The sequence below is a fragment of the Trichosurus vulpecula genome, chromosome 5 (genome assembly GCF_011100635.1).
Source record: "Trichosurus vulpecula isolate mTriVul1 chromosome 5, mTriVul1.pri, whole genome shotgun sequence".
Lineage (NCBI taxonomy): Eukaryota > Metazoa > Chordata > Mammalia > Diprotodontia > Phalangeridae > Trichosurus > Trichosurus vulpecula.
The window spans coordinates 159,516,456-159,538,686 of NC_050577.1; the positions used below are offsets into that span (position 1 = coordinate 159,516,456).

The window sequence follows — 22,231 nt, forward strand, 5'->3', positions numbered from 1 at the left end:
TTCTCACCTGGGCCTTAACAGATCCTACAGATATGTGGAATTTGGATTATATCATGTGTCTAAGGAGAAATGGGGGAATAAGGGGCAAGGCAGCAATAACCAATTACATTTTAATATCTCAGCATTTTTTGAAGAAATAGCATTAAGCCATTTCCTCCAAGGCCTCTCTAATTTTGCTATTTAATGGAGCTCTATGCAAAACAACAATTAAAAACAGCATTTTGTAATGAGATGGAAAGTCCCATATATAATAAAATGATTGTATGTTAGAACTGATTTAGATAATTTCGGTAGCTTTCTCATGAAATCTCTTTTGTAAGAATTGTTTCCTACACTAATCCTTAATGTACTATGCTTTGCCTACAGAGTACATATAAAAAGAATGCAATGAAGTTAACAAATTTCTTTGGATATTTCACTGAAAGCAAAGTTTTGAATCCCAATCTGTAGCAACAAAAGCAATGACAGGACATATAAACCACCCATTACATAGAATCACTTATATTTATGAAAGCATTAATTCTATAGAGATAGTGCATTGTAATGGATGCAGAGCTGATCTGAGAGGTGAAAAGACCTAGGATCCAGTTCTGCCTCTCATACACACTGGCTGCCTGACATTCAGCGACTCCCTTAAACTACTGTTGATGTTGTCATTGTCCTCCTCCTCCTCCTCTTCCTCCTCTTTCTTCTTCTCCTTCTCTTCATCTTCTTCCTCTCATCCTCCTTTTCCTTTGCTTTTCCTTTCCTCTTCTTCCCCTTCTCCTTTTTCCTCCACCCTCTCCTTCACTTTCTTCTCCATCTCCTTCTTCTCTTCCTTCTTGTTGTTTTTGTCATTAATTAGACTGTAAGCTCCAAGAAGGCAAGGACAGTTTTTTTTGCCTCTTTTTGCATTGCTACGGTTTAGCACAATGTCTGGCATGTAACAGGCACTTAATAAATGTTTATTGATTGAGTTAATGACAGAAACCTTTCCAAGATATTAAGTTGGGAAAAAGATAATTATCTACACTGTTAGAGAGAGCTTCCTCATCTAGGAGTTATCTACATCAATGGAATCAAAGGTTTGGTCCCTAATCCAAGTCCTATCCCCATGTACCAATTAAGAGAACTATATACAGAGAAGAAAAGATAAAACTAGGAAGAAGGACAGAAGTTTTAATAAAGCAATATGAGAGGAGCAGCAAATTCCAGGAGAAATGAGAATGAATGCTGCAGCTAAATGTTGATAGATGCAGTATGTCAGAAAGACTGGCAAGGTAAAATTTTTCCATCCAAGACAAGATTAGAATGAGATTCTAATCTGAAACAGGCCAGATGGAGTGAAAAAAGCCATTAATAACACAATGACTCTTCTACTGGAGATAGTCAACTCAGAATATCAGGCATTCTTATACACTGCTAAATTAGTGATGATTGGCTCAAAAGGAACTCTCATCCACTTCTGACAAAATAAAACTGAGAAAAATTTCAGCACTATAATGGGTCACACCTATCAGGTATACTTAATTCAGTCTCCCTTATCAGCAGACTTCCAGATCATTTTTGTATTATTATTAAACTGTAATTCATTGGAGAATTTTTGTTTCTAGATTGTAATACATAAACCTTAATAGTTTGGTGGGTAAACTGAGAGACCTATATGCTTCTATCTTGGAGCGTTAGGATTTCCATTCTCATTCACAAATATATATTAAGTATTTACTTTGTCAAAAATATTCTAGGCAGACTGGGAGATATAAGTAATAAGTAATAATAAGTAAAATAAATAACATACATATGTGATATATATATAAGTGTAGTCTATCACTTAAGGAGCTTAAAATTTAGTAGGTGAGATAATACACATGCACACATAATTAGAAAATAAAGAGGAACATAATTGGAGCATGGGAAAAAGCATAAAATAAGTCCTATGAGGATTCCAAAGAGGGAACTATCATTTCAAGCAGCAGGGAATCGATGAAAACTTCATGGAATAGGTACTACTTGAACAAAATCCTAATAATGGATATGGTTTGACCAGGAAGAGACAGAAATGGAAGAGAGAGAGGAATATCCAAACGTAGCAAAGATTGGAAAATATGGAATATGAAAGAGAGGCAGTGAGTTTTGTTTTGTTTTTGAACAAAAAATATACAAAAGGGAGTAGAATATGATAATTCAGTAAAGGTGCATTTGAACTAAACTTATGGCTCTTGAACAAAATGAAAAGGGGTTAGAAGTGTATTTAGCAGTGAATGGGGTGGGCACATGAAGTTTTGGGGGGAGTGATATCTATCTACACATACACAGCATACACAGACTTTAAGACTGAGGAAATTAATCCGTATTTTATTCAGGAAACATTTATTAAATACCAACTGTGTGCAAAGTACAGTGCTAGGCCCTGTAGTCAGTACAAAATGCAGACAAGTCTCAGTCCCTGCCCTCACTGACCACAGACTCTATGGTGTTGATAAAGCACTATCACAGATGACTATAACATATAGTATTAGATGATGAACAATTACAGTGAATAGTGAGTTTCAGGATGCTGCAGCACACTGTCAATGACAATGGGCTCAAAAAAGTGGTGTAAGAGACATAATTTTGGGTATATGTGGCCAGAAAAGAAAGCCATCTCATGAGAGAGAATAACAAGGGATGAACAACATGGATACTCCATTGGTAATCTTAAAATTTTTAAAGACCCAGAGAAAGAGCCCCAGCATGTTGGGTAATACCTCACTGGAGGATTTATGGAATGACATAGAGAGGCATTGAACAGGAAGAGAAAAAAAAGATGAGTCATCAACTACACTGTTAGAGGAAGGACTCACATCGATGAGAAGACAAATCCATTGAAGTATGTAATGAAGCAGAATTGTACAAAACAGTTGCAAAGACAAGTAGTAACATGTGAACACCACTTGAAGAGAATGTTTGGGCATTGAGTGTAGACTATCTTTAAAAAAGTTTGTTTAGTGTAAGAATTAGAAAAGTACCACAAAGCACTTACAGGATTAAAGGATTTTTTTAATTACCTAGTTAAGAGAAAAGTGGTCATGTTTATAGGCAGAGTAAAAGTAGCAAGTGAAATAAAATGACTGAGGACTACAGGAGAGAAAACTAACTAACAGAAAATGGTGCAAAAGGAGATAAGGAGTAGGATCAAGGGCAAGGCCTACCTTTTGCTCTAAGACATGAGAGATGAAGATAGGTGAAGCTATAGATGTCCAAAGGACTAGAGGCAAATTTCCACAGTGGATAGAATGTGCGGCCTGGAGCCAAGAAGATTCTTCTTCCTGAATTCATATCTGGCCTCAGGCATTTACTAGCTGTGTGACCCTGGGAAAGTCACTTAACCCTGTTTGCTTCAGTTTCCTCATCTGTAAAATGAACTGGAGAAGGAAATGTCAAACCACTTCAGGATCTTAGCTAAGAAAATCCCAAGTGGGGTGAAGAAGAGTCATACAAAACTGAAGAACAGCAGAGTGAAAGAATTTATATTAGGTAGACAAGGTTTCAATACAGGAGGAGGTGAGATCATCTGAGATGAAGGAGGTAGATATGGAGCTTTAAAAAAGGAGGAAAATAATATGCTGCCCAATTACTTTTTTCCCTTCTAACTCTAACCGTATTTATTTTGATTATACAAAAACTTTACAATTTTATGTAATCAAAACTTTCCATTTTATCTTTTATGATCATCTCTATCCTTTTTATAGATTAGGATTTCTTCTACCATATGAAGTAGTAAAAGATATCTCTTTCCCTTCTCCTCTATTAGCAACAAAATCTTCAGGTCATATATCCATTTAGAGTTTATTACAGTATGTTGGTAGTGCCTAAATTGTTAGTTTAAGCCTAATTTCTACCAGATTGTCTTCCAGATTTTTTTTTTTTTTAGCAGATCATAGGAAGTCCTTATGTTAGGAGTTAGAATCTTTGATTTATTCTACAAAATGCTACTAAGTTTGATTATTTATGGGAATTGTTTACGTAATATATTACACTGCTCAACTTTTTAACCACTACCAAATGTATAGTTTAAGATGTGTGACTGCTAAATTTCCCCCTTCATTTTCACCTTTTTTCCCCATCGTTTTTGTTGAGATTTTTGACATTTTGCTTTTCCAGATGAATATAGTTCTTATTTATTCTAGTCCTATAAGGTAAGCAAAGTGTTTTGATATGTATAATACTGGACTATACATTATTTTTATTATATTTGTATAAACTGATCATGAGTAATTGAGATTTTTATTGTCTTCATTTCTGTAAAGAGTCTTTTAGAAACATATTTCTACAAATTCTGAGTGTATCTTGGGAGACTGACTTTCAAATATTGTATATATTCTAATGATATTGTGAATAGACTTTCTTCTCTTTACTACTAGATTTTGTTAGTCATACACAGAAATATTTATAATTTGTGGATTTATTTTATATCCTGATACTTTATTGAAGTAATTAATTACTTCAATTAACTTGTAATTGAATCTCTAATGTTCTCTATCATATCTCCTGATATTGTGCTGATGGCCTTTTTTCCCTTGTTTATTCTCTTAATTTATTTTTATTTTCATTACTATTGCTAGGAATCCTAAAATTACGTTAAAGAGTAATGGTGAAAATGGACATCCTTACTTTATTCTAATCTCATTGGAAAGTCTGTTAATGGTTCTATTTTATAGATAATAATTATTCTTGGTTTATATTATTAAGAAAAGACCTACTTATTACTATGGTTTTAATGTTTTAACATAAATGGGTGTTGTATTTTTAAAAAAAATTATGTATCTATTAATATAATCATGTGATTTTAATTGTTTTGCATAGTAATATGGTCTAGTTTGAAGATGGTTCTATAGCCTCTTAGTAACACTTTATTTAGTATTTTACATCAACATTCCTACTTTTTCTGATTTCTCTAATTATTTACTTATGATACACTATTTTATGAAAAATCCTCCAAATCAGTAATAATTAGAGAAACAAAAATTTAAAATATTCTGAGGTCCTTTTCATACTCACCAGATGGGCAAAGGGATCAGAAAATTAACAATTGTTTGAAGAGTTCTAGAACAGGCACATTAATGTATTGTTGGTGGATATGTACATTCAGCCATTCTGAAAAATGATTCAGAACTATTCTATGATGCTTATCTGTAAATACTCTATGATCTTGCAATATTATTATTTGGCATATATGCAAAGGATGTCAAGTTTAGATGCAAAGGACCCACACGTGCAAGAATAGTGCTAGCAGAACCTTTTGAAACAGCAAGGAACTAGAGACAAGATACATGCTCACTAAGTAGGCTAAAGGCTGAACGAATTAGAAAGAATGTGTGTAATAGAGCATTCTTGTACCATAGAAATGAAGAATATGACCAATTCAGAGAAGCATGAAAAACTTGGATGAACTGATGCAAAGTTAAATAAGGAGAAGAATTTAAATGATGACAACAACAACAATATGCAAAAAAAAAATTGAAAAGACCTTGGAACTAATGAAAACAGTAACTAGTAGCAGCTTCAAAAGACCAATGTTGAAACATATCTCAAACATCTCGTCTGAGAGATGACGCAAAGTGAGACACGCATGCTTAGATATAACCGATGTATTGATGATATTAGGTAATGTAGGGAATGGAGTCAGGAAGACGGAATTGGTGTAAGAGTAGAAGGAGCAAGTAAAAACTTATAGGAGTGAGAAAATCTAAGAATGTCTCATGTCTGCAGACAACAGAGAAACAAAAAATTGGAAATGCATTGGTTTTGCTCTCTGACGGACAAAGAAATCCTGTATGTCCCTAATTACTTGTCCATCTCTGTTTTATACCTTTAAAAGGCACTTGTCCATGGCCTATATCTATACTTCAACAACGTATTTTTATCCACTAAATTAATGTATCTTTTCTTTCCACTTTCTCTATGTCTACAGAAGCAGTATTGTATAGCGGAAATAGTCCTTGACTTGGCATCAGCAGCAAGTCGGATATGAATGCCACCTCAGGAATTTTCTTCCAATGTCAAGTTATTTAATCTCTCTTAATATCCATTTCCTTATCAGTCAAAAACACACTCCTCATGGGACTGTTGGAAGTATCACATGACATAAATGAGGTAAAGTGCCCTACAAACGTTGAAGTATTAAATAAGTGCCAACTATTATTATTATATTCTATATCTTTAATATCCCCTACATTAACCTGTAGAATGCTAGAGAGCAGGAACTGTGTCTTTGTGGTTCACTAGTAATGGTACTTATTCCAAAGCCATCCAATCAGGCATTTAATAAACTCCTTTTGATAATGATGATGGTATTAATCTTTTTCTTAGGCAAGTAATTTACCACATTGACAAATTATTCATTTTGTTTACAAGAAGGTAACCATTTAAAATGATCTAATTGAACATATGAGTGATACTAAGAAAAATACCATTCTTTTATAGAACTTTCATTTACCTAGTCACAATGATTTTATCAGCATGATTTTTTCTCTAACCAAGAATCACTGCCACCTATGTTTGCTGTAATATATACAGTCTGTTAGAATGTAAGCTCCTTGAAGCCCAAGACTGTTTCATGTTTCTTTTTGTATCACTAGTGCTTATTTAAGTGCTTAACAAATGCTGGCTGATTGACTGGTTGGTTTGTAGATTGCTGTGGCTGAAAAAATCCCTATATTGATCAACCTTATGTTTCATTTTTTTCATATTTAACTAGATATGTCTTTGAATTTCAGAGATTTATGACCCATTACCAGACCTGCCTCGATTCAGGCTTTCTCACTTGGCAATACCTGCAAAACTTGTTCTTTTTTAGAACAGCCTTTGAGAATATAGGGTAATGGCCACATCATTATGAGATATCAGAGTTGGACTTGAGAATTAGCATTACAATATTGGAAAAGCATTGTGACACACTAACATTCAATTCATTCAGCTAGATGGATCATTCTTCTGGATCAGAGGTGGGGAACCTGTGGCTTCCAGGCCACATGTGGCCCTCTAGGTCCTCTGGTGTGGCCCTTTGACTGAATCAGATAGGCCCACACCTGTTCTAGATCAACTTTTGATTTCCAGCAGCCAAGTTTAATGAACTTGAATGTGAGGATTGATAACTATTGAAAATGTTGATTTAAAAAATAATAAAAATCTTAAGAAGACATCAATTCAGATCAGCAAATGTCTTATTGTACCCAATTTTTAAAGCATTTTATAAACATATAGAATCAAATGAGAAATGAGAAATTACCTCTTCCTTTCTTGTTTCACGTGCTTTCTGTACAAACCAGATGACTTTTGCTTGCAATGATCGTGGAGTGCATTCCAGCAAAGTACTGTTATTTTCTATACCATACGCTAAACGTTCCTCAGTCTTATCTAACACTTCTCCTGTAAAGGAAATTTTGGAGTTAGTATTTAGCTTCTCTTTTTCTTTTTTTTTCTCTCCCTGATTTGTCTCTGTCACAAACTAAGAAGCTCTCGTCCCTTAAGGGCAAATAATGTTATTTCAAGATCAAAGTTGGACAACTTCTCAGGGTTTACTCATTTAGGTCTAGGTCCATTAAAAAAGTTACTTAAAATGGGTGTTTTGCCAAGACACGAGAAAAAAAGGCATAGAGACATTTAGAGACAGTCAGGAATGGGAGTTTAGCTAGATAATGGTGGAGATGGATAGCTTCCACAGGGTCAGTTGTCACAGTCAGGAAGTTAGCTAAGGTGGGGGTAAGCAAACATATCACATGTCTCTATAGATAATGAAGCAAGTCCAGGCAGTTCAAATAAATAATATAAGAAACCCAGGTGAGGAAGAAACTTAAGGAACTAGGCTTTTACACAACCAGAGGTAATATGCTATGGAAGAAGTTGGAGTAAGTGATATGGAGAATAAGCAGCAAAAACATGGCTTAATACCAAGCCTAGGACTTTGTGAAGCAAGGATACTTTATGTACTACATTCCTAGTGCTGGAATTGGTGTCAGAGTACTGGTAGGCCACATTTCATAAATGAAAGAAAGTAGGCATACTTGGTCATAGGAGAGGAATGAGGGATGAGGGAACAAGGCAGTTCTTGACAGGTAGAAAATAAAGTGGAATAAGGAAGTTTCTAGGTATACTGAAAATGTGGTATAGTGGGAAGAATACTTTGTTTAGAGTCAGGGAGGTGTGGCTTAAAATACTGCTTCTGACATTTCTTGTCTGACTCTAGACAAGTCACAACCTCTATCAGCCTCGGTTTCCTCATCTATAAAAATGGGGTTAATAATACCTATGTGGTTATAAGAAACAGACGACACAATGCATGTAAAATGCTTTGCAAATTTTAAGGTGATATATAAATGTCAGACATAAATAGTTCTGGAGGTATCCAACAAGACATTTACACTAAGGGCAGGGTGATATATTGGTCTGAAATATCTAGAGAACCCTGTTGTGAGTTGTTAATGCTTTCAAGTAAAAAGAATCTTTTATTCATTTAAAAATAATTTCTCTTTAAAGTCCCTCTTCACCACTCAAAGAAATATAATGTTTCAGTAAACATTACTCTTGTGAAGGTCAACTGCAAAGATAACTATGGTTCTCCATATTAGATGTTTAATGCTTTTCACTTCAGTTATCTGTAAAGTATGCTCAAAGCAACTGGTAGCAATTTATTATGTTTGGATTACCAACAAACTGCTGTCCAAAACACTGCTGAGCTGCATTTCCATGCCGAACATCTTGTCTTCGGAAACGTCTGGGGGAAAAACACAGTGCTTAGAAGATATACAGTTTTCAATTTTCCAGTTTCAAAAACAACCACCTGCATTACAAGTTCATGGAGAATTTTGCTCCTGAAAAATTGATCAGTCATACTAAACAAGGAGAAAATCTGAGTTATGTTGTTTTCTTTCTTTCTGTCAAATGTTACTAAAGGGAATAATTATATTCTTCAGAGACTAAAAACCATAGAAAAACATATTTTAAAACAGCCCCATAGGGTTAAATCTGAATCCCAAAGCATAAGTTGTAAAAAGGACTGCCTCACACTTTGTCAAAACAGTATTATGCAAACAGCTATTGAAAGGCCTTTTGGTTTGAAATTAACATACAGAGTGATAATAGACATTTGTGGGTTGGGATGGTGGGAGTGGAAGAATCATATTTATTTGAAATCAAAACATTCGTAAAGTTCCTAAATATAAGTAAGTACATTTCATAAAAAATGTATTTTTATCTGAACATTTTGTTCTCCATCAAGATAAATCAGCATAAATAAAGTTGTTAAGGAAGAACAGTATTAATATTAACTTATTATTTTATCATATTCAGTAGTTGAAAACTAATTATATACCTTTGTTTAGAATTCTTATTTTCAGGTTTTATCACAGGCATATTATAGAGTATTCACTGAAAAAATATAAAAATTGTATTAGATGGTAATTTTTTTAAAAAAGTATTAACCAACATTTTCTTTCATAAAAACACTTCTGACATGATAGGCAGTATGTAGTGGTTAGGGGGCCATCCTTGGAGTCAGTAAGATGGGATTAAGACCTACTGCTGATAAATTAGCTATATGGCTCTGAGTAAGACTCTTAACCTCTTAGTGCCATACTCAGCTCTCTAAGAAAAGTTACAAATTTACTGCTATTCTGTATTTGTGGAAGGATTTTATACATTGGCAGTGGTGGACTCAAAGGCCTGGACCAAGATGTCATACCTTTTTGAAATATGACACCTTTTGGCAAATCATCATCATTTATATCAAAACTATCATATTAAATATTTTCACAGACAATGATATAGACTAGAATAAAAATGCAGAAGGGCAACAGATTTCCTATACAACTTTAATAATTTAATGGATCTGTGATCTCATTTATATAGGCTCTCCCTCCATCAGTGCAGGTAGCAATGTCCTTACTATGTCTGGTCCATGTCATTTACAAATCCTCTACAATGTTCTGGGGATCTTCTATATGCTGACAAAGTATGAATACCAATATAGCATGCAGACTACTGTATATTGGTTATTTCCTGCTCTTTCTAAATGACAAGTCCATCTCCTCTTTAGATCCTATCCCTCTCTGATTCTATCCTTTAATGTTGACTACACAATTTTTATTAATACTGTGTTTTACCACCTTTCCACTGCCCTTCTAGTGACACTTAACCTTAATTCTCTAAGAGTATAGCCTAACTTTAAAGTATCAAATGGATGAAGATTACCTATTTCTCAAACAATAATTACAATTAACCTCACATTTACATATGATGTTCAGATTTGTGAAGTATTTAATATCTTATAATTGAATGTTGGCCATCCAAACAGATTTTAGAGAGACAACAGAAGAATTCTGAGTGAGGCCTAGAACTGAATGGGAGGAAGACAGAGCTCTGAGTTGCCTTTTGGAAATGATGAAAAATGAATGAATTGTTTTTAATGAATCTAAGATCTTGTTGAAAGGACCATAATTATAATAACAATATTTTTTTTGGTGATTCCTTCAGTGAAAGCATGAACAAAGGTCACATGAGATTGGCAGGTATGGGTGAGTTGCAATCTGTATCATTAAAGGGAGTGCTCAAATTGGGTCACAAATCCATTAGAGAATTGGAGGTTCAGACTATTTTTCTCAAGATATTGTAAGCTAAGGAGTCACCATACTGTAGTCTACAAAGAATTAAAGTTTGCTCCTATAAAGTAAGTGAAAATCTTTCAACAAAGAAAAATGCAGGAAGATAGTCATTAAAAAAACAGGTTAAGTTGAAGGATACTATAAATTTAAAATTCTAAAATTAAAAATAGTAGTGAGCAGCTATGATAATGTTTCTGAAAACTGGGTTCATTTTGAAATATCAGGGTATAAATTTTATGTCTCCTTTTAAATGTAAGTACCTTGAGAGCAAGGGCTGCATTCATGTTTATTTATGCATTCCATGCAGGGTTTTCTTTGCATATAGTAGGTAGACAAAATATGTTGTTGAGTTAAATGAAAAATATATACCATAGTTGGGAAATCATAAGAATTACAGCAAATCTAATAAACTATTCTTCAAGTATAGGTTCAAATCTTATTTCAGTCAATACTATTCCATACTATGTGAAGCTAAGGTATTTATGTTTACATATGATTGCTGGGTGGCCTCACTTCTCAACTGTTATCTAGGGAAACTTCACTAAAAGACTTAGTTTATAATAAACTCAGTTGGAATCTTGGTACAAGGAAGAATAGAAAAGTAATATTATAGTGGCCCGAAGACTTAGAACTTAAAGAAAAAGACAAATTCTACCCCTTTCATATTATTTTGTGACCACATATACTATAAAAGTGTTCTAGTACTAAGATATAATCAAATAAATATAAAGCACTATGAGGAGTTCTAAATCAGCATTTTTCCCCTTCACTATTTGTTGTTTAATGTATCAAGACAAAGTCCTCCTGAAAGAAATACTGAGAGAAATTGAAGAAGTCAAAGAAATTGACATTACAGGGGATGGTGGTGTCTAAAATTTGTTAAGACAAGAGATGAGAACTTCCAGTAATGTGTTACTTTTAAGCTTCACTGAGACATGGAAATGACTCAATTCTCAAAGGCTATGTTATTCAAATCTAAGTTCTGGCAGGTTCTACCAAGTGGAAAAGGTTTTGAGTACAGGCCATTTGATGGACTATATGTCTGATAAAATTGCCACGTGACACGTAGGGTGATGACTATATCAGCCATAGCGACTGGAAGAGATCAGCAGTTAAGTTATAGAGGATTTGCAAAAATGAAAATATGTATTGTGGGAGAGAGGGCCCATAGCAATGAAATTATAGATTCCTGAAAAACAAAAAAAAATAGTATGAGGCAAGAATTGGAGGGGGGAAACAAATTATGGTCAAGGAATTGATAACTCTAAAGATGCATAATGAGGACCAAAAATGAATAATAAGCATACATATTTTGTTTTAATACATTGAAGAGAATACAATAAAGATATCTCTCACAGAGTTGTAATGCATTATGTAATTTCATAAACAATAATTCATTACTACAATTTTAAATAATGCCTTGGTATTGGTATTTTAAACATGTTCCCATTTAGAAACATTATCAAAGAGGGCCTAAGGATAGATGAAATATAAAAGCAAGAAAAGGGGGAGTTTTCTATATTTTGAAAGAATGTAGTGATTTTTGTTGCATATTAATTTTTCCCTGTTGGGTCATTTTCACTCTGAGAACAGAAAATCACTTATTTTAATAGCCAGTTATCAATTTCTGCTTCTGGCCAGGTCTTTAGTAAAAATGATCAGTTATAATGGCAAATAATTTTCCCTTCATATGTTGGGACTTATCCATAAAGTTCCCTCTAGGGGTAGTTCACAAAATCTGAAGCCATTTGACAGATTTCCATTACTACTTCATGAAATTAAAATTGGTAAAGTTAACGAGCAAGATTTTCACCCACATCCCTTCATTTCTCACATCCCATCATATTCCTCATCCTACCCACTTAACTTTCTCTAAGCAAATCTTCACTGACCTCTTTGTTCCTTTCTCTTAGTCTTTTTCTGTACTTTTTTCTATGATGGACCATATCCCAAAAACTACTTCCTTGAACTAACCAATTCTTCACCCTAACTATTCCATCAAAGCAGATAAATACTATCGCCAATTCTCACAGGCATACTAAATGAATATACTGCAAGTTACACTGTATGTGTGTGGGAGTGGGTATAAGTATACACTACATATTACTATCCTACAATCAAGCAGTGATAATTGAGACCACTTGGGGGAAGGGAGGTAGTGTTGCAGAGTGAATAAAGCACTGCCTGGTCTTAGAACTAGAGGACCTGTGTTTAGTTTCCCACTTCTAATGATTACTACCTACATGAGCATGGCAAGTCATTTAGTCATTTTACCATTTTTAGCATCAGATTCTTCACCCATAAAATAAGGGAGAGGGAACAGATGGCCTTTGAAGTTCCTTCTGGCTCTTAATCTATGATCTTCAAGTCTATCTGAATTTGCAGAGTTAGGGGGTCCAACATTATTTAATATTACACATACTGTCAGATGTTTTAATGCATTTATTGGTTTTGCTTATTTTTTCTTTAAAACAAAACATCACTGTTATATGGGATGGCTCTCCAGGAGGGAATGACAAGAGGACCACAGAAGAAATGTAGGCAATGGAAAAGTGAAAGACATTAATAACTATTTAGTAAAAAGGAGAAACAAGAAAAGTGAACCCAGGCCCATCGTTTCTCACTTTATACCTTTACTTTATCTTGCTTTTGTTCATTTTATCTAGAAAACAAATCATTTTCTATATTTTTTAATTCACATAATTTCATAGGAATTAAGTAAAGAAATACCTTGGCTCCTTGAGAAACCCCAGAGTTCACATGTATTCCTGTTAAAGGAACCTAAGGATTCTTCTTCAGTTACCAAAATGGCAATGACCTATGCAGAACTGTAGTCATTGGAGTTTGGGTGGGGGTAGGGAAGGGATTTCTCTCTCTTTCATGTGTACTGAATTAAGTCACACGTTTCATTAATTACATAGGTCATGCATCTGCCTAGGAGTTAAAATATTCACTTTCAAATGAAACAGATTAGAAGCAGCTGGCACAGAGGACGTGGGGCAAATACAGGATTTATTTTAGAATTTATTTTTCTTTTTCTCTTAAACCTCTGAATCCCTCATGTGTAGTAGCTTGCCATTTCCCCATTTCATGTTTATCTAAACACTTTTCATGCCTTCCGGGCATGGATTTCTAAGACAAGCAGCAGTTGATCTAAGGCAGGGTGGAAAAAGTGGATACATCTGTTTCAGCTGAAATTTCTGTATAGGCCATTTAGTGCTATTGATTTCCAGGTAAAGGGCAAATTTTGAAAACTTTCGCAAACACAGCACATTTGATTAAATTGTTTCGCAGCACCTTTCCACATAAGGCTATCCTGTGAAGGTTTAAATAATCAATGTCAGATTTCTTTACTCATTCAGCATATTGCTCGCTCAGCATTGAGAAAGGTAGTGTGGCCTGGAATCAGGAACACCTAGTCTCATTATCTGAACCTCTGGCACTTAGTGGATGTGTGACAATGGCTTGCTCATGGCTGCATACCTATTAAGTGCTGGAGATTCCAATATGATACTAAGTTCCCTGACACCAATTTTCTCCAAATACACTCATACATGTCTGCTTATATACAGAATCCTCATAATTTCTTATCTAGCCTGTTTTATTTACTTATTGACAAAATGCCTCTTTCAGGTATTGAGTAATTTAGGAAGTGGTTGGCTTAATATGTATCCTATGAACTTATAACTATATCTAGCCATTACGTTGATATGACTTTATTATTTTCACAGATAACACATATAATTAAACTGGCAGGCAAATTGTGCTGCTATCACCAGGCCTGTACCATTACCTTTGAGAGACATCATCCATAAATTGTTTTCCTGACTTCTCAACAGAATTTATCTTGATTTTTCCCTCCAAGTACAAACTGTCCTCCTAGAATCTTTAAGGATTTTCCCCCCCTAAAAAATCATTTATTATCCTGCTTGTGAATAACCTTCACTTCATGTCTTATCTAAAAGGCTTTTACATTTCTTTGCCTCCCCAATGTCATCTCATAAATTAAAGAATTAATTTCTTCTGGATGCAATTAGAACTGACTTAGTTTGAGGCTCTCCAGCTTCTACTGATACAGAAAATCAGAATAAATAGCAAGAGGAAAGGTTGGGGGTGGGGATGGAATGGAGATGAATGATATCTTTTTTTTAACGCAGTGATGGGTACTGAGAGTTCATGAACTTATGCATAATTAATGTATATACATACATATATAATTATCTAGCTCTATCTATAGACATATATAACTTTATGTATATAAAATTAATGATCACTATTGCTTTCCACATGCTGTTTAGAATAGGAGAAACATATTCTTCCAATAATGCAAACCTTGCAAACTCATTTTGTGATTTTAATATGTGAACGCAACTCTGGAGGTAGCAACGGATAGTCATTCTTTCTGGTCCTTATGGTAGGGTCGTATCTTAAGTAATTTATCTTTTCACATTTTTATCACTTTAGAGAAGAAGTTCTGATTTCATCAACATGAAGTTCTCTCATTGTATACGTATATCCTAATTCTTTCATGACTTAGTAGTTAAGTCCTAGAAAGTTGCCGGAGGCACTGAGAGGATGTGTTACTCCCATGATCACACAACTATTTAGCGTTAGTGAGGAAACCTGAAAGAAGAGGCTTCAAGAGGCTAGTGGTGTATAAACTAGGTAATGTCACCGTTGCTGTCATTATTACTGTCATCGTTCATTAGTGTCCAGCTCTACGTGACCAAATCACACAAGCAGTTAGTGATACAGATGGAATTCAAATCCACTAACTCCAAATCCAGGGTTGCAGTAACTATACGCACGCGCGCGCGCGCGCGCACACACACACACACGTACATATACACAGATACCCATATATACATATACATACCTATATATGCATGCGTACATATGTATATTTGTTTACGTGTATGTATATTTGTATATATATACATATATGTGTGTATATATATGTTTTAGCATATCTAGGGTCTCAACCTCTCAATGACAATATTTAAATGGACATAAGTTAACACATTAAAAGGTGAATTAATGAAAATCACTGAAGTTTTTTTTTTGTCTGCATAGCTCTAGATGCTTTCACTGATCTTCCCTTAAATTGATCGATTTTGATATCATTTCACTTCAGAAAACAAGCCTCTAGAGAAGGAAAGTTCTGCATATCAAATAATTATGGCATATGTCAAAATATGTCATGGAGAAGCCACTATTTTTACCTTTTTGCATGTGTTCCTGTTGGGTAATAGCGGGAACAGGATATACCATCCCATGCACAGTATGGGTCTCTTGCGAGGCAGCAATCAGCACAAGCTGTACCATACATGTCGCACTGATGGAATCGGATTTGGGCCACTGCAGATTCAGATCCAATGTACAACTGTTGCTGTAGAAATCAAAGGGAAGGACTTACAATGACAACAATGAACAATTTTCCACTAACCTACAATATAAAGACCCAAGTCTAAATATCCCTAACTGAGAATGGATTTCCGCTGGAACAGTTTCCAACCACTAATGATACCGCACTCCCTCTCCCCTCCTAAGCCTTTTAATTTGAAATGGATATTGACCTCCTAATTCTAAACAGAGTAGGAAGAGACATTAGTGCTTACTTCAGCAAAACATAAAGGATGGCAACATTTCACTTCACAAAGTTATAAAATGGTTCTGTAGACTTAAAGATAGGGGAATCAAAACTATTAAGAATCATAAAAGTAGATGAAAATGCAATAAATGATCCTTTTATCATCCTATGTCTAGACAGGATTCTGCTATGATCTAAGAAAATTACAAATGTCCTTTTAAAGATCTCGAGGGAACAAAGCAATGCAATCATTGTAGACAGCAAGCTGACTATCATTGTCCTTTATTCTTTTTCTTGTACTGACCTGTAATTTCATTAATCTAGAGAACTTCCAGTGAAGAGATTCCTCTGCTGGATATGCCAGACAAAGAAATCTATTAAAAATTAAATTATATATCTTTTTAGAAATAAAATAAAACTCTAACTTGTTCCATTGAAAAAGGGTTATATCATCACACGCATGTATATTTGATGTCAATCATGTCATATATCATTTCATGGGAATTAAACCACAGTGAAAAATACTTACTCTTTTTGAAGAAATTTCCATGGAAAGAATAGGAACTGGAACCTGAAAGGGAAAAGATGATCACAATTTTAAAAAATATACCTTTTAAATAAATAAGTTTAAAGGAAACAATAGTGATTATTTTTCTCCCAAGGCACTATATAAACGTAAGCATTGTTAAACAAAGCAATAGATAATTTAACCAGCCTGACTGGTTATAAATCTAGAGCGGGAAGGGAACTTGGAGGGAATGTAATCCAATCCTCTCAACTCACAGTTAAATAAACCGAGGTGAAGATAGGTTAAATGAGTTGCCCAAGATCATACAAGTAGCACTATGGACAAAATTTGAACCTAGGCCTTCTGACTCCAGAGGGAGGGCTCTTTCCCCGGTACCATGCTATCTTCTATTTGGCTTTAGCCCTTCATTCTTGCTGTCTCTATCTATAGACTATGAAATACTCCACATATGGCCAGCGTCTGGCGGACTGATGGGTTACCTTCTTGTTTGGGCAAGGTGCTGGTTGGCCCCTTGTTGCCAGTGGGCTTCTGGCTTATCTTTTGTGCAATTCCGGGGAAGAAGTCATTGTCTGAACTCATTTGATTTCTTGATTATTATTTACTTATTATTCACTTAGATGCCATTTGAAAGTTTTTGTTGGGGTAGAAGTGGAGGAACTGGGGTCTGTGCCTCATTCAAGCAACCATTTTCAATACACTGTACCACATTCATATTTTCATAGATGAATAAATAATATAGGAAACATTTCCAAATGGTTGACCAAAAATCTGCCAGTCTATATCTCCCCACCCTCCACAAATAATATAATCTGCCTACAGAAAGAAGTTGGAAAAGGTGTTGCCTCACTAGGATTCAAATTTTTGTCTGCAAATATTTTAAAGGAAAAGGCATTTTGAGACAATGTTTTTTTAGAAAGGAATAAACATAGATATTAATGCCTAGCTATTTACATTTATATATACTAGCTCATTTCCTTATAAGATATCTTTTCTAAGATAGGGAAAATAGACATTTTTAGAATAGAATTCGGAAGGAAATTGAATACTATAATAAATAGAAAGGAACTAGAAAATTCTATGACTAGGTTTCTAGGAATACATCAGTCTATTTAATTATTTGTTGATTTAAAATAGTTGCTGCCACCCATACGTACTTTGAATACTTGTAGTTCTTCTAGAATTACTTCTTCCATTGATTCTGTTTCCTGGTTGTAAATTGTGATTACTTTTAGCACAATACCACTATCTAGAAAAGGAAGGGAGAGCAAGAAGAATCTAGAAGTTATGAGACAATTTTTTCAGATAATAAAAGCAAAATGAATATTATTAGAAAAAAAATCTTAAGTGCAAAAAATGCCTTTCCACCCCACCCCCTTTTGTAGCACATTTTCCCCTGATTCATCTTATGTCTAATACTGTCAAAAGGAAAAAAAAAATGACACACACACACACACACACACACACACACAGCTCAGTTGTATTATTCTATTGGCACACGTGCACACACATATATTAATGCTATTTACTAGGAGATACATAAATAGTCAAATAAATTAATCTGTCATGAATTATTGAATTGTTAACTGAAAGAATTCAATTATTATCTGGCTGTGTCCAAATCGGTTATCAATAAATAATAATGAAAGGCAGATTCCAAAGTAGCCTAATTTTTCCCCAGACTTTCTGTTTGTAGATTATTCATATATCTTACTAGGTCACTAATACAACATATATCTACACATTATCTCTTGAATATAATATAAAATTGACACGGGCTTCTGATATAGGCTAATAAATAACCAAAAATGTTGATGACAATGATGATGACAATAATATATTTCCTTGCTAATCTGCCTTGTTCCACTTTATTCATATAGGTCCATCATTGGAAATATGCTGCGGGGGGCAGGGGGCGAGATGAGCAGAACCAGCCAAATAATTTACACAATAACAACACCGTAAAAAAGGAGGAACTATCAAACACTTGAGAATTCTGATCAACATGATGATCCACCATGACACAATAGCTCAGATGAAGAATGCTATCCAACTACTGACAGTAAAGTCCATATTGATGTACTCAATATGTAGAACATAGCACACATTTTTGGACACAGACAATGTGGAAATTTGTTTCATTTGTTTTGTTAAATGGATTTTCTTTTTTTTTCCTTTTTGTCTTTTTCATTGGTGGGGAGCATGGGGGGGGGGCAGAAATAAATACTCATTAAATTAAAAAAACCCTGATTTTAAAAACATAATATATTACTGCCTATTTGTTTTCCACTATGTGAGACTAGAGCAGTGATAGAAGGAGGTGGGCTGCTCTATGGCATCACAGATGTACTGAAGTAATAATAATGATACTGTTAACAAAAATGTTGTTATTTTAGATGATAGTAATGTTGATGACAGTATTGTTTGTAATATCCTTATGAAGTAGTTGTTCTATTATGATCTACATTTTACAGATCAGTAAACTAAATTTGAGTAAGTTAATCACAGAATCACAAGAAATGATCAGTGGCTTTCTCCTTTAATCCAAAAGCAAAAGTAATATGAACTACAGAACATCCCCAAAGTGAGATCCAGCCTCTGCTTGAAGGTCTCCAATGAGGGGATGGTAGATGGCTTTAATTGTTAGGAAAATTTTCCTGACATCAAGACAAATTGGCTTCACAAATCTAACCTCTCTCCCATAGAACAACTTTTCAAACACTCAAAGACAAATTCCATGCCTCCACTTCCTTCAATAATTTCATAGATGATGTGGATTCAAGGCCTTTCATTATCCTACTTGTCTTCCTCTGGATGCTTTCTAGTTTACCAATATAATTCTTAAATAGTAGCTTCCATAGTGCAGCATAAAGAGGGTCTACAGCCTCCTTGTTCCTAGAAGTTGTATCTCCCTTAATACAACCCAAGACTGAATTAGCTTTGCACTACTTATTCATACTGAAATTGCAGGCAGTGCAATTTCCACTGGTGGGGCAGTGGAGAGAGTGCTAGGCCTAGAGTCAGAAGGACCTGAGTTCAAATCCAGCACCAGACACTTACTAGCCGTGTGACTCTTGGTGAGTCACTTAAATGCTATTTACCTTAGTTTTCTCATCTGTAAAATGAGGATAATAATAACAAGGTTGTGAGGATCAAATGAAATAATAACTATAATGTGTTCAGCACAGTGTCTAGAACAAAGCAAGTACTATATAAATGTTAGCTCTGATGGTGATGATTATCCTGTACAAATGAAATTGATTCGTAGAAGGCAAATGTATGACTTTAAATATATCACTATTGAATTTAATCATATTAAGATTCAGCAGGTCAAGATATTTTGGAATTCTATCCTTGGTTTTATGTCTTCTGTAAGTTTGGCAAGGATGCTTCCTATACTTTTATCTAAGTTATTAATAAAAATGTTAATAAGAGGGCCAAGAACAGGTTGCTGGTGTATACCATGAGAGAACTCCTACTATTTGTAGCAACAGCAACTACCCTTTGAAGCTGTATCATTTAACTAGGTCTTAATCTATTTAATTGTATTTTCATCCAGTTCACACCTCTCCATCTTTTCCACAAGATTAGTTTGAGAGGCTTTATGAAATGCTTTCCAAAAATCTAGGCGAACTATATCTAAACATTTCCCTGATCTATAAGTTTAGTAATTCTATCAAAAGAAAAAAAAATGTTAGTCTGGCATGATCAATCCTTGATGAAGCCACATGTATTCTTTAAAATCACCTCTTCCTTTGCTAGATGATCACTAACCATTTTTTAACAATCCATTCTAGGATTTCCCCAGTAATTGAAGCTAAGTTCATTTGCCTAGAGTTTCTCTCTATTCCTTTTCTCTCCCTCCCCTCCCTGCCTCTCTCCCTCCCTCCCTCCTTTCTCTCTCTCTCTCTCTTTCTCTCCCCCTCTCTCTCCATTTGCCTTCCCTTAACCCTGAGGTGCCTCTCTGATTTTCCATGACCTTTCATATAGCACTGATCCTGCCTTAGCAATTGCATCTGCTAGTCCCATTCATAAAGATGGTAAATCATCTAGGTCTGGTAATTTAAATTACTGAAGAGTATCTCAGTGATCTCAGTGCTATCTTCTTACTTATTTTAGTTATGAACTCCCCGTTAGACATTTTTGTTCTGTCCTTTTCCTTAGCTGAAGAAGCAAAATAAAAATTGAACAGCTCTGCTTTTTCTTGTTTGTCGTATTTTATTTAGCTCCTGAAATGAAGATGATTCACTTTCCTCCAGTATAGTTTGAACACACACACACACACACTTTCCCTCCCTTAGCTTCCCTCTCTAGCATTATCACTTTTGACACTATTTTTGCTCAATCACATCACACTCACATTCACCCACTGTTACTTATTCATGCTTATATTGCCTATACGCAGCTTTTTAAAAAATGGAGTTGGTAAGTTCACTGTTAATTGAAATCAATCACTTCAAACCACTTAGTTATGAAGAAATATCACAGTTGGTATTAGAACCCCTGTCCCTTAAAATCCAGTACTCTTTCCATTAAACTCTGATACTCAAATGATCTATTGAATTGGTGAAGATCTGGGAAGTTACCAATGGGCATACTCCTTCCAAAGACACAAATAACACCAGATTCTGACTGAATCATAACGTGATTCTTGTTTGTGACTTCCCCTGAGAGTTCACCACAGGGAGCTCACTCAGGAAGAATTCATTGGGTTATTTTTACATCCCAAGGACATCAACGGAGGACACAAACTATTCATAGATGGTCCTTTCTTCACACTACATGACTAACCCATCTCCTTTTTGCATATGCCTTTCTTAGATGATACTTTGTTCTGCTTCTCTTTTATAATTTCTTTTTTTTTGTTGCAGCCTTTTCATATCCACCATGTTCCTCTTCATTGCTCTTTGGTTAATGTCTAATCTTAATTCTTTGGACACCATTGTGTTCCATGACTCACAGTCACTGCGTGAAAGCTAAAATACATTACTTATACAGTTTTTCCTATATGCTTCTCCTCTGGTATCATCTGAAGGTTTTTCCATCAAAATCCTTCAAAATTGCTACACAGGTTAGAGGAAAGGTTCCATGTAAAGAGTTTTAAAAGGTAATTTCCTTTCATAAACACAAAGAGGAAATAGAAAAAAATATAAGCTGAATATATACTCTCAAAACGTTAAAAAATAGGAGTATTTCTAAAACAGTTAAATATCTCTCTCTGAAGTCTAGGTTCTTATAATAAATCCTCCCTTACAGATACACTTTCAAAATGCTTCTTCCCAATTTTATCTTTGTTCTTTGAACATTCTTCTTAATATTCCTCTGAAATTCATGTTGAATTTTGATGTACTCATACCGTAACTTTCCTTTATTTCTGGATTAGATAAGAATAATATTTCATTGAACTGTTGTTGGCAAACTGCTTTGCGTAAGATGCTTATATTTGAAATATTTTACCAGTAAGAAAATGAATGCAGACATTATATAACAAACATT

General features: G+C 34.6%; 1 protein-coding gene across 1 annotated transcript in view; it reads right to left on the reverse strand.

Annotated features, from left to right (window-relative positions):
• SEMA3E (semaphorin 3E) overlaps window positions 1-22,231 on the reverse strand; it is a 354,392-nt gene that overhangs the window by 12,652 nt on the left and 319,509 nt on the right. Inside the window, exons 12-16 of the mRNA XM_036760437.1 lie at window positions 17,893-17,984; window positions 16,739-16,780; window positions 15,842-16,008; window positions 8,667-8,734; window positions 7,250-7,389 (exon numbers count right to left, since the gene is read on the reverse strand). Coding sequence (XP_036616332.1) covers window positions 7,250-7,389; window positions 8,667-8,734; window positions 15,842-16,008; window positions 16,739-16,780; window positions 17,893-17,984 — 509 coding nt within the window. The remainder of the gene's footprint in view (window positions 1-7,249; window positions 7,390-8,666; window positions 8,735-15,841; window positions 16,009-16,738; window positions 16,781-17,892; window positions 17,985-22,231) is intronic.